At 35.6% G+C, this 14,292-nt stretch overlaps 1 protein-coding gene across 6 annotated transcripts in view; it reads left to right on the top strand.

Moving 5' to 3' along the window:
* The window catches only part of GRIA4 (glutamate receptor, ionotropic, AMPA 4), a 415,907-nt gene that overhangs the window by 375,518 nt on the left and 26,097 nt on the right, over nt 1–14,292 (top strand). The window contains exon 14 of one of the 6 annotated variants that reach the window (XM_005886339.2): nt 8,129–8,167. The exons of the other annotated variants lie outside the window; for them this stretch is intronic. Coding sequence (XP_005886401.1) covers nt 8,129–8,150 — 22 coding nt within the window. The 3' untranslated portion in view covers nt 8,151–8,167. The remainder of the gene's footprint in view (nt 1–8,128; nt 8,168–14,292) is intronic. 6 annotated transcript variants of the gene reach the window in all.

The raw sequence follows: 14,292 nt of genomic DNA on the forward strand, positions 1-14,292 counted from the left end.
CCTCCAAAAAAATGGCGTTTCAAAAAGAAAACAGTTCCAAAAGAACTCGATCAGTAATTGGTCTGGAAAAAAATGAAGTCCATGGGACTTGCTGATGCCCAGTAGCAGGAACCCATGGCAATGTGAGCTGTCTCTTTGAAACCAGACACATCACCCTTAGTTTACAAGAAGCAAATCAGGGCCCCAAAGTAATAGGGTAGCAGGAGGAAGAAGTACTAAGAATGAGAATTAAAATAGCACAGCTTTCATTGGACTCTTTCTTTCAGTACTTAACACAATCCCTGCCCTCATAGGACTCTTGGCCCGCATCTAGATCTGCATCAGGGCAAGTAGAGTTCTCTGTAGGAGTTGGACTTTGAAGGAGTTGTTAGGACAGGTGTATTAAACTTAATATTCAAATTTATGTATGAAAAATATATTATCCCTAAGGAACCACTTTCCCATGAGACATATTTAGTCATCAGTTCAGGTATACTTTGAAGGTTTAGAAAAAGTGTTTCTCTGGATGTAGTATGCAAGAATAAAACTAGTATTTTGGGGGCATAACAAGTCAACTATTAATAATTAATGTAGACACTACAAAAACATAAAATTACATATTTTTAAGCTGAGTACTTAATATTACTGAGCAGCACTTGTCCTCAAAGTGAATAAACTTCTAATTTGTTTTCTGAAAATGAGTTGCAGGTGATTTGTACACAATTTTTTAAAACTATTATAGAAAGAGATATGTTTTTGCTTGTGAATATACTTCATTTTTCTTGGTTCCATATTAAAAAGTGCTACAGATAACCTAATGTTTTTTTTAATCCCAATATGTTCTGGAATGTAGTCTATTGGGCTAGGGAATTAGAAAACACACACACACACACACACACACACACACACACACACAAATTAATTGTACCTTTCAGCATACACCCACAAAAATACACACACCCCCTGGTTGTGACATGCTTCAACACTTTCCCAGTTTGCTATTAGAGATGCGATGTTCATTGTGTGAAGCAAGTACTTTGCACTCACAAACTGAGGTGTCACAGGGTAAAGGTGTCAGTGCTACATGTGTCCCAGAGGGAAATAAGCTCCTCTAGAATCCACGTGCTTCCTCCTTCCCTTTCTAGATTTTGAGGACAGTAGGAAACAAAACTCTCCACTGCCATTTGAAATCGAGACTTTTCATCAAGCTCTTTCCTACAACTAAAAGATTATTGAAATTACCGTTCCCCATGAAAAAGGGAGGGAAAGTTGCATTTTCTCCATTTCTTTAAGATTCACCAGGCATTATTATTCATTTTTGCCATTCTTCCTACTAGGAAAAAAAAACTGATTTGATTACCCTTTATTCATTTGCCAATTCACTAAACAGGTAGTTTCTGCGTTCTAACTGAGCACTCACCAGGTCGTTTTTAAGTTGTTCACTCTGGGGGTGCTTGTGAGTACTGTAGGTAACACCATGGTTGGAAAGTTTCTAAATTCAATGCGTAGCTATGGTACCTTCTCATCATTCGGCTAAGAAGCTGTGTTATAGTAACTTGCCTAGGAAAATGAGTGATTTGTGGCCATTTTAGTTTCTACCACTCCAAGGAGAATCAAATGGAACAAGATAAAACTGCTGCAAAAGAAGTTCGATAGTTTAAGCTCTCATAAACTGATTTGATGAAAGACCTAAGACAAAATTTCAACTCTGATAGCTCTAAGAAAAGCCTAAACTATTGTTCTTTAATTCCACATAACTGCTTGTAAACAAATTCCATAAAGATAAAATAATCTGCCAAAAGAATATCTATATTATAAACAATTCAAATTAATTCAATGTCAACAGGCAACCAATGTGATGCAGAACCCATACCCAACCAAGTCAAGCAGCCTTGACCCACACATGCAAAGTGTATTCAGGAAACATAAAGTTGTATCTAAGACCAACGTTCATAATCTGATATGTAATAAATGTGCTGTAGTTGGGCTTATGTCTACATTAGCAGTGTATTTAGGTGTTTTCCCTGCCTCATGTCTAGTAGCTAGACAGGTTCCATCTTTACAGTTCAGCTCATGAGATGAATGGTTTTCAGAAGCAATTGCAGTGCTAGTGATCAGGTTAAAAGGGGAACACAAAAGAATAGCAAAGCAAGTGCATGAGGGTTCTGGGCATTTCTATCCCTTTCTGTGCTGGTGGGTAGAAAAACCCAGATGTGGGTTCTAGAACTAAAGCTAAAAACACCAGAGCTGGAGAAGAAACACACACCCCTGCCAGGGCCCCAGCAATGCTGAAATCTAGAAAGAGCCATAAGTAAGATACCTTATAAGAAGATAAAGTCCAGGTATTCAAAGCAGTCTATTGGCTTTGCCTCCATTTCCTCATATTCTGCATTCTCTGAGCCAATATTTAAGTGCTGAAAAAAAAAAGGTTGTTTTGCTTCCTCTGTGCATAATGTAGCTTTCGACCGACTACTCTTTGGCTCTGTCAATACTCAATTAGTAAAGAAAATGTGTCAGATTAATGTTCTTCCCTATAAGACCTCGGGCTACAGGACCATGACTTCTATAGGCAGTAAATGCCTTTGAACTTGACAACTATAAAGTCATCTTTATTTAGCTTAGGAGTAGCTGTAAATTTATCCCCAGAACAGCAGCAAGGTCAAACAATCAGGGGATTTTGTTGTTGTTTTTGTAGGATCCTATTCTCCAGGGAAGAACAGTGGGAAAATTACCACCTGGCAGGCCTCAGCACAGGCTGCTGCAGAGGGAGGAGCCATTAAAGATCTCAGAGAGATCATAACTCTTACATAACTTGTTCTACTCTGAACAGTTTGGTAGGAGCGAGAAGAGAAACATGCAGAGTAGATTCCTACTCCTTATTGTCCCAGGGCTCTTTTAGCTGGGAATGTGGAGGCAAGGTGTGAAGGGACTGCAGATGAGAGGAAAGAAGGGAGGTCTTCGTACTTGGAATAATTAGTGATGTGAAGAATATTTTAGAGTGTATATTAGAAAAAAACACAGAGGACTTTGGAGAGAGTGTGGCAATCAGATTTACCATAAAATTCCAAAATATCTACAATAAAATACTATAAAGCTCACTTTATTATGGAGATGTAGTATATTCCCGAATGTAGAGTTGTATCTGATGTTGCTTTAATGCAGTTTTATATTAATGATAAACATCTACTTAGTACATCACAAGTAAATAGTAGTTTTCCATAAAAACGAAAATGTATCCATTTCTTTCAGCATGGCATATAAGAAACCATTCATCTACAACTACAACTTAGAAATGATTAGCTTCCTTTTGTATCTAAATATAATATCAGCCAAGATGGGGCTGGTTTTTGATTCACATTTAAGAAAAGAAAAATAAAATGTTTGGCAGTCACTTGGAAAGAGCTGGAGAAATAGTAAAGATCCTGGTTTATAATTATATTTTAATTTATCTGGGAAAAAGTAGCTCATTTATTTTAATTGTGCCCCATTAAATCAGTCCTATATCTCTGTTTTCAGAATAAAATAATATGCAGCTGAGATAACAGTGCCACAAACACAGTATTACATGCAATTGGCCACACCTGAGTAGCAAATCACCATTTGGCTCTCAAAATTCCCAGCCCTGGCCCCAAGCCTTCTAGAACAAGCATTACATTGATCATGAGAATATTTGATAAATAATAATTATAGTAACAGAAGTTGTAAATACTGTGAACACATAGTATAACCTCTTTAATAGCAGAAAAGTCATTTTCATGATTAAAAGTTGTTTGTTTTAAATGGACATATTCCATGCTTTCTGAAAACCCCAAAATCAGTGTTAGAACTCATCCACAGAATGAAATACACTTTCAAAACGTTATGAAACCACTTCAAAATGCTCCTCTAATATCCCACAACTCAACAATGACGAGAATTAAAGCCTAAAAATATTCCTACAATCAAGTCTGTCTTTCCAAATGTATAATACTGAAATGTGGAAGAAATCTATCATTTTAAATACCACTGACCATGATATGATCTTTAAATATTACCATTTTAAATATCACATCACATCACATTGAAATAAATTTGATTTTATTTAGCTTACATTTTTTCCCCTGAGATATTCAATGAAGAAATTGACACACAAATAATTGTTTTACAGAAATGTTAAAAATTCAGTCTGTTTTCTCTAAGTGTTAAATATTTGGGAGTTGTCTAAAATAAAAATTAAATTGGAGTCAATCAAACAAATGTGACACAAAGAGCTCCTCACTTTCAGAGAAACTGTAAGCGTGTGTGGCCTCCTCCATTGTTACTTCATGCACAATGTATGAAACTGTCGAGAATGATCCAGGAGGCAGGTCTCTGCTGTCCTAAAACCTTAGCTGTTTTATATTTTGGGTGGGAAGATACGCCACTTCTAAACATCTTTTATGAAATGGTAAAGAGTCAACATCCTACTAGTAACTAAGAGGCCACATCACTGGGTCCCCAGCCCCTAGTCCCTCTTTTCAAACATTTGCAACTAGGACCACAAAAAACAAACTCATAAAAGCATTATCAGCAACTACAGCTGTTATGTGTTGCTGGTGCCTTTAAAATAAAAATTAAATGTAAAAAAAAAATGATAAATAGAAAACTTAAATGAAAGCAAGTATCTGGAGCCAAGTCAGTACCCTAACCTTGAGGCTACTTGTAGGTAAATGGAAGTAAGTAGGATCCAAGAAAAGCTGACCTCAGATCATCTCCCAGAGTAAAAGGTAGAGGGAATAGGTGGAAAAAAATAAGTTGCTTTCTATTATACATTGCAATAACAATATCATATAGAGCAAAGAATCAGTTGATATATAATTTAATGTTTCTTGAATATGTTTACTTTTATGAGATAATATTTAAATTCGGCTTACCATGGAATGCTAAAAAATACTGAGCAGTATATTTCTTAAGTGAAGCAATAATATTAACAGTATAGCATTATAGCTCTCAAACCACTTCCATACATATTTGTTACCACCTCCTTTTAACCCTCTTGTAATGCCATTCTGCTGTAGAGGAAGGCATTATCAACTAGAGATGTTAAGTGACTTGCCCACAGACCCACAGCTGAGACTAGAATTGAGATCTTCTGACTCTCTCCAGTGCTCTTATGGGAAAAGCAAAAAAAAAATTTAATATAAATACAGTTTACTTTAAAATCTTACTAAACAGTTTTGTCATTCTTCCGTGCTTTAATTTCAGCAACACTGATAATATCCAAGTATGTTGAAAATACCCATATACAACTCAAGAAACTGTAATGTTTAATTTATACTGAAAACTAAATAAAAACCTGGAAAGTTAAATAAATTACACAGAGGTAGATTTCAGGTCAGTAGAAAGATTTTACAATTAAAACGGGTCCAGCCCTAGCAGGTTTGGCTCAGTGGATAGAGCGTCGGCCTCTGGACTGAAGGGTCCCAGGTTCCATTCCAGCCAAGGGCACATGCCCAGGTTGCAGGCTCCATCCCCAGTAGGGGGCGTGCAGGAGACAGCCGATCAATGATTCTCTCATCATTGATGTTTCTGTCTCTCTCTCCCTCTTCCTTCCTCTCTGAAATCAATAAAGAAATATATTTTAAAAGTTTAAAAAAAAACTGGTCCAAAAAAATGGAGAAAGTTGGGTATGATCCCCAACAATTAGAGTTGTTCATGTAGCAGTAGAAGGGCTTTGACCATCTCTGAGACACCACACTGAGACAGTGACATCTACATGCCCTTCCCACTTTGAGAGTCTGAGATTCTGAGTCAGGCCCTGAACTATCTTTAGAAAAAAAAATTCTCTTATACCCCTTTGAAGTTGCAGACAATAAGACTGGGTAAATTCATTCCCAGAACTGCAACAGAAGCTCAACCGGTTTGGGAATTAAATAAGGCACTTCTTCCGTGAATACCTGCTTTTGTCACCGTTTGTCTACATTGTGAAACAGAAAGGTATTTAAGGAAAGCACTTCCCTGTAAAAACCACAGAACTAGAGACAGACACAAGTCTTGGATGCCTATACATAGAGACACCTAAAATTATATACCAACATCAAACTTTTGGCAAGGTACCAATCTGACAAAATTTATTGGTTTATATAAAAAGGGGAATAAAACAGCAAAAGTAAAGCACATGCATGTAGAAGGGCTTGGTTTGATTTTTTTAGAATAAAACGTATTTCCATGTTTAGATATGATAAAAAGTGATTCATATAATGCGGTATCCTATGGTGTTTCAATGTCACACTTGAGAGGGTGGTTTTAACGAGCACCATAATTTCGCCAACAACTTCAGTACCATTTAATTTCTGTTTCATTTTTCCGCATCACAAATAACAATCATGTTATGCCCTGAAGCATGAAGACTGCACAGCCACTGCAGTTTTGCCCAATCCAGGCAGTGTGCACAGTTCATCTTACTCATAGATTCTCAGGTCATTTCAGAAGATAAAGATATTTCCTTCAAAATTCTGTCATATAAGTGGTTCCCATCAATGAAGTAGGTGTTTCATAAAACACAATTTACTCTCTTTTTTTTTCATTAATAGCATAGCTTTACAATTTCTGAATGTATTTGTTTCAGAAAAAAAAAAACAAGAAAATGCTCTATTTCTGTACACATATTCTTTGGAATTTATAGTTCACTTAATAAAAGGCTGATTTACCAAAAAAGCCATTGTTAGAATATCCATTCAAGATAGTGGATGAAATCAAAGTCCCACCCAAGGAAGAACATGAGGGAAACCATATATGTTTGTAGTTGGAGGAGTTTTATTATGTAACTTCAAGCTGAATAAAGTTCTAGGATGAATATAACACTAAACAGATGGTAATAGTAATAGCAGTATCACATAGAATCTGCCATAGTGTTTTTTTCCCTGCACATTTTCATAATGGCCATTAAAGTAATGATTACAACATCATTCATTTTGACATCTCTGGAACATATTGTGACAACCCAAGGTTCCAAAGTACATCCATTTTCTCACCTGATGTCATTTTACTTGATAAAGAATCTTAATAAGTTACCCAAAGTTAAATAACAATAGCACATGATCTTGTATGGGTTCGGGCTCATTCTTGGTCTCCACTTTCCTTCATGTCTCACGGAATTCAATCAATTGTCTGGTATTTTATATTTTTATGGGAGCCAGTTGCTAATCTCTGAAATTATGCCAAAGGGTAACTAGGAACTGACTCAAAGCTCAATTAGACAGTAGTTTCAAAAGACACAAAGTATTTCAAAGTATTTCAGAGTCCATGTAAATCAAAAGGAAATAAAATTTAACAACTACTACATACCAAGCATAAGTATATGAATATATATCCCCCCACAACGTGACATTGGTGCTACTAGCTTCAGCTGGACGGGCAATGCTGCTGAAACTCAGGTCAAAGAGCTCATAAGTGACAGGGCTGGAATAGAAGCCCACTTCTGTTTAATTCCCAAATCCATGCTCCTTTCACTACGTTGCCTTGTTTCTCTCCAAAGACACTTGGAGTCTCGGTTAGATAGACTCATTAATAAAAAAAATAAGTAAAAATCTCACCTTTATACTACCTGGGATTCCCTAGTTTAAAAAATAAAACAAGCACATGGTATCTCCCAGACTTACTCTAACCCTCTCATCTAATCACCCTTTAGATTTCTTTTTCATTTTTTACACTACTTCTTGTTCATATCAGATGTAGTACTGCTCCAAACATGTTGTTGCCTGTAGCACTATCATTTTACTCTCAGAAGACACAAGGAACATCAGGGAGATGGGCTGAAATCACACAGCATGCTTCCTCCCTAAGGCGCTCCCAGGGCACACCCCCAGGGTTCACTCCAACTGATAAAACGTCCCCAAACAATGCCCTTCCATGATTTCCCCTGCTCTTAGTCAGTCTTCCATTTATTGAAGCTTTGACAAATAGACTGATTGAAAAGCAGACAATTTGTTCCCCTTACACAGCTAATGTTCATTCCCCTTTGGCTTAATCCTTAAAAATGGATTTTAAGTTCAATTCAATGAATGCCCCAGTATATCAGGCAGTTGGTAGTGTCTTGTGAGACCTGAGGAAGGGGTTGGCCAGAACTGAACTTGACTTTAATACAAGACCATGTTCTATTATTGTTTAACTTTGGGTATTTCTCCCCTAGGAGGAGGACAGAGGAGAACTAACCAGCTCCAGGACCAAGGTAAGAGGGGAGTTTTCTTTCAAAAGAATGGGTTCCATCCCTTTGAAGGAAACCCCTCCCCCACTTGTTTTTTAATTCCTTCTTCTTTATACCTTTATATTTTGTAACCCACCAGCATTAGGAAACCAGCTTGCTACCTGTGCATATAGCTACTTGAACATCCACTTAAAAATGTTATAGCAGGAAAAAATAAAACCTTCTCACAAGTCATATCAGTTATATGCTAATGCATTTATATTTTCCATCATCATTAGATACCAGTACCAATCTTCCATCAAAGATTAGATTACTACATAGGCCTTAGGAAATTGTCATCAGCTGTTCACTTCCCTATATATAGAATATGGATAATAACTGACAAATCATAATAGGGTAATGGGGTTTCAAAATATTAAAACTAAAATCCTAAGGATTTCTATAAAAAATATATCATTGCAAAGAAATTGTTATTGAAAGAATCAGCTGATATAATTTAAATAATATAAAATTTTATTATTTTGGAATAATACATTCAGAGCTATATAAATATATAATTTTAAATGTAATTAGGCTAGACCTTTGGTGTGAAGTTGTATAAATTTAATGAGATTTTAAGGTACCGTATGAAAACTGGGATTAGAAAAAGAAAAGAGCCCAGCCAGCATGGCTCAGTGGTTAAGTGTCGACCTATGAACTAGGAGGTCATGGGTGGATTCCTGGTCAGGGCACATACCCAGGCTGTGGGCTCGATCCCCAGTAGGGGATGTGCAGGAGGCAGCTGATCAATGATTCTCTCTCATCATTGATGTTTCTATTTCTCTCTCCCTCTCCCTTCCTCTCTGAAATCAATAAAAGTATTTTTTTTAAAGAAAAAGAAAAAGGAAGTAATATTGTCTTGAGCAGTATTTCTTCATGCTTATAGATCATCTTCCCAGACCTCTGTTATTGCTTTTAATGGGTTCCATTGTACCTCTCATGTTTTATGTTGTTTGTGGAAATCATCAGTATTCCCTGCCTTTGGTACTCTATTTCAAACTGCCCTTCTATAAGGGAGAAAGCCAAGGTGATAAACAAGTTAGGTAAATTAAATAGCATCCACAATTTGAAATATCAGAAGAAAGGTGGACCATGTGGATTATGAAGGGACCAGCTTTCAGATTCTACTCAGATGTAGTTCTTTGTTGTCATTGTCCTCCAATGCGGCTAGACCTTGTGTGACTTTAGAAAATTTTAGAAAAGCTTTGGATCAGGTAACTGAGACAATTAGGGCTCAAGAAGAAGAAAATTTTAGGAAGAAGAAATGTGCAAGAAAGAGGGAGAATTCAGGCAATTTATTGCCAATAAATAGTAATCATCTTTCAGAAACAGTTCTGTAGTTTTGTTACAAATGTGCTTGAATCTTGGCATCACCTTAAAGTTGGGTTGTTGAGGTTTTTAATGAAAGAAAATCATCTCAGAAGGATATATTTATTAAAGATGACTGTCTTCTGAACATGAATCATAGTAGTCACATGATTAGGCACATACGTGAGAGGACACATATGAAATAAAAACTTGATTTTAATGACAATATACGCTATTAGATAATTATGATGCAATAGTCACCGAAACCAGAAACCTAAGCACTGAATTTCTTGCAGATAACACATTTTGTTGTCAGATGTCTAATATAAGCTAATATTGACTTTCTCAATCACTGATTCCTTTAGTGAAGCAGTTCTCAACCTGTGGGTCGCGACCCCTTTGGGGGTCAAACGACCCTTTCACAGGGGTCGCCTAAGACCATCGGAAAACATATATATAATTACATATTGTTTTTGTGATTAATCACTATGCTTTAATTATGTTCAATTTGTAATAATGAAATTGGGGGTCACCACAACATAAGGAACTATATTAAAGGGTCACGGCATTAGGAAGGTTGAGAACCACTGTTAGTGCAAGGTATGGGATATATTTGAGACACATTATTCATTCCTGATTTATTCATCCCTGAATTTTAAGATGCCAGATGTATGGATTGCCTAAGCAATCATACCAAAAAAAGTGTCACACCCTATATAGTTTGGTTCAGTGGATAGAGCGTTGGCCTGCGGACTGAGGGGTCCCGGGTTCAATTCCAATCAAGGGCACATGCCCAGGTTTCAGGCTCAATCCCCAGTAGGGGGCATGCAGGAGACAGCTGATCAATGATTCTCATCATTGATGTTTCTATCTCTCCCTCTCCCTTCCTCTCTGAAATCAATAAAAATATATTTTAAAAAGTGTCACAATATTTATGTGTTAGATTTTTATATTCCCACAAACATTAGTTTTGGCAGGTAGATTTATTGTGTACTTTGAATTCTTATAAAATACTTCATGGTATCTCTTTCATGAAAAGAATTGGTAGTTCCATAGTGTCTTTGTTCTTGTAAAAAGAACACTGTAGATTTTTGTTTGTTTTGCTGTTCAGTAAAGTGAAAAGTATTAATCGCATATCAATTGCATTCAATTTGTTAGGTATATTAAAAATGGTTAATGATAGTGCCCTAATTGGTAACTTAAGAAGTACCCAACTTCTGATAAGAAACAAATAACTGAAAGACAATATAATATGTCTAGCATTAACACTAACAGGAGCAAATGTAGGTAAGGCTATTTTAAGAATTTAAACTTTGAGTGATATTTTTTCTATTTAAATTGTTTAATAAAAATAAATGAGAGTTAGAATATATTTCTGTTTTGAAATATGATTATGAGCCCTGATGATCTCAAAGATAAGCAGCTTTGTGTTTCACTTAGAATGACATCCTCTTAAAATTTTTAAAGATACATGGATTTAGAATTCTTAGGTTTCAGCCATTGTCGGAGAATAACAGAAAAGTGCCATGCTCTCTTGTTATGAGCTCCCTTAGAATGGCAGGTTCAGACAGCTTCCTTTTAAGACCGCATTAGCCAGCAATCCCTATTTCTATAAAACCTATTTTTATCACTCAATGTTCTTTTTTTATTTGTGCTATTTTCCCACCTAACCAAAATAGAAGCCAGAAGTTAAGATAGATGAAACAAATCAATAAAGATACTTTGTGTTTTATATTTTCAGTTATATTAAAATACTAGCCTACTGCTAAGGAACCTGAAATCTTAAATGAGAAAGAAAAATTTTAAGTTTAATTTTTTCTCTCAAGAACTTGATGGGAAATTTTAAGTATTTGCATTAAAGATTAATTCAACATTTTAGTGAATGAAATACATATTTTAAAGCACAGTAAAATATATCTTAATAAACTTAAACCAAACATAGTTGGCATTTGATATCTGTTGATGATAAATGTAATTTTTAATTTCTAAAACATGCTGAATTACACTGTTCTAAATAGTAAATTTAGTAACAGAAGTGTTTTCTAAATGTGATGTTTCATTTGCTGCACATAAGTAGATTAGAACTGAATTATAAAAATATCATTATCTGGGAATTTTCATCTTAGAGTTAGTTTGGAAGTATCAGATTTTCCTTGGTATTCACAACAAACTTGTATTTGATTTTACCACTTAGTATTCTTTCCTTGTCCACCTATACAAACTGAACTGATGGTCCCTTTCTTTTAACTATCTATAATCTCACTAAAATACCTCTTTAGAAATTTTGTATATGATGGACCAAATTGTTCCCATTATTCATAATGTCGCTACTGCCAGTAATTTTTATGTCCCTCTTGCCAGTATTTAATAGACAGTGTTGAAGCCTTTTGCTTTGTTTTATTTTATTTTATTTTGTTTTTGTTTTAAAACACTCTCTACACAAGCTCTTCTCAAAATACATTAGGTTCTGTGGTCAAAGGATTTCCTTTTATTATCCAACACACTATTCTTTAACGTTAGTAGGTTACTTGAAAACTTGCACCATAAGTTAACTCCCTGAGATATCAACTCTACATGTAGTCATTACATGCCTACTATATTCTTGTCCTGTATTAGGACTGAAAATGTTAAAGTACTATAAGACACAGTTATTGTCCTCCAAGAAGGAGAAAAAAATGCAGAGACAACACTGTAAAATAATGTGTGACTCAGAGCAAATGTGAGTGCTCCAGATAAAAGAGCATTTAAAGAAGCAGGAGATAAAAAGAATCTAGAGTGTCTGAGGAAAAAACATAAAAAAAGATTCAGCTGTACTAGTTAATAAATATTCGTTGAATGAATAAGTTGATGAGTGATTACTAGAAAATGAAAAGAACTTCAGAAAACTAAGGGGGGGGGGAATGAATTCCTGATGAAGATTCTATCATAAGACTGGAGTCATTTCTGAATAAATATCTTTGAGACTAAAAGGAAACTGGTAGTCTAGCTGGAGACAGAGAAGAGCTATTAGGGCAGTGGTTCTCAACCTGTGGGTCGCGACCCCTTTGGTGGTCGAACGACCCTTTCACAGGGGTCGCCTAAGACCATCCTGCATATCAGATATTTACATTATGATTTATAACAGTAGCAACATTACAGTTATGAAGTAGCAATGAAAATAATTTTTATGGTTGGGTCACAACATGAGGAACTGTATTTAAAGGGCCAGAAGGTTGAGAACCACTGTACTGGGGGAATTAGAGTGCTTAAAAGCCTGGTATCTGTGCTAATCCCACCTTTGCCATTTGCTAGCCAAGTGGATTCAATGAAGATTCAATGAGAATATGAAGAACTTGACATAATGTCTGGCTCAATAAAATATATTGAAATTATAGTATTTTAAAGGTATGTGTAAGCTGAATCGTTAGGAAGCCTTGAATGTCATAAAAATTAGAATAGATTAGTATCTTGGAGACAATCATGAATCACTGAAGGTTTTTGACAAAGCGCTATAAAACAAGGAGAGAGGCAAGTTATTCTGACACTGGTTAGCTGTGAATGGATTGAGAAAGCCAATGGCTCTTGTTTCAGATGATAAAGACTTTGACTAAGGTGATGCCTGTGAAATAGTAATGAAAATATATAAATTTGGAAGACACTTTTCAGAAAAAAAAACTGTTCTTAATGGATAATTGGCTACAACAAAGGAAGGAAAATGAAAATTCAATGATGAGATTGAGTTTTTGTGATTGGCTTTGTTATTTTATTATTTGTTTTTACATTTCTATGTTCTTCTGTGAAAATGTTTCTAGTCCATTATACTGAAGTTTCCTTATAATGCTATTCTTGGGGATCCATGATTACATATCCTAAAAGATTAGAATTTAAATCATTAAGAACCTTGTATGTATCAGAATAGACCTATTATGTTTTAATCTTGGGAGAAAATGAATGTTCCCATCTAATCAATTCATCATATAGATTATTTGTATTGCTTTTTAAAGAACTTTATCCACTGTACTTCCTTCTTGAATATTTAAAAATTATGAGATCAGTTGACAAGATGACCTGCCTTTCAAGTTTTATCTCAGCTTACAGCAGTGATGGCGAACCTTTTGAGCTCGGCGTGTCAGCATTTTGAAAAACCCTAACTTAACTCTGGTGCCGTGTCACATATAGAAATTTTTTGATATTTGCAACCATAGTAAAACAAAAACTTATATTTTTGATATTTATTTTATATATTTAAATGCCATTTAACAAAGAAAAATCAACCAAGAAAATGAGTTTGCGTGTCACCTCTGACACGCGTGTCATAGGTTCGCCATCACTGGCTTACAGAGTATCTAGCCAGAAAGGACAGAAGTTGCCAATTTACTAGTGTGGGGGAATACATGAGCCCAATCTTAACAGACTTCACAGGAAAAAGAAAAGTTCTCTTAGAGAGCCATAGGAGAGGTGAATTAATAGTTTAACTGCACAGGAAATGGTACTGACAGGAAGCAGAGGTATCCTAGTACTGTAGGCAAGAGCACTGGACCAGAAGGCAGAAGACCCGGTCTCAGCTGGGCTTTGGTGAGCAAGTCACCTAACTTTCATTAGACCAGTGACCACATCGGTAAGAGGAGAAAGCTGAACACAACCTCTAAGGCACGTTTTGACTCAAAATTTCTAGGATTCTAGTTCTTTAAAGCAATTACTGAAAGTTTCTAAGAATCAACAAAGGATGGAAAACAGGAACATGACCTATGGCCCGTGGAATGGTGTAGAATTCTGGAAATCATATAAAGAGAATAAGGAGCATGGTCTCTAGGAGATGAAGG

This window comes from Myotis brandtii, unplaced genomic scaffold (assembly GCF_000412655.1).
Source record: "Myotis brandtii unplaced genomic scaffold, ASM41265v1 scaffold971, whole genome shotgun sequence".
NCBI lineage: Eukaryota > Metazoa > Chordata > Mammalia > Chiroptera > Vespertilionidae > Myotis > Myotis brandtii.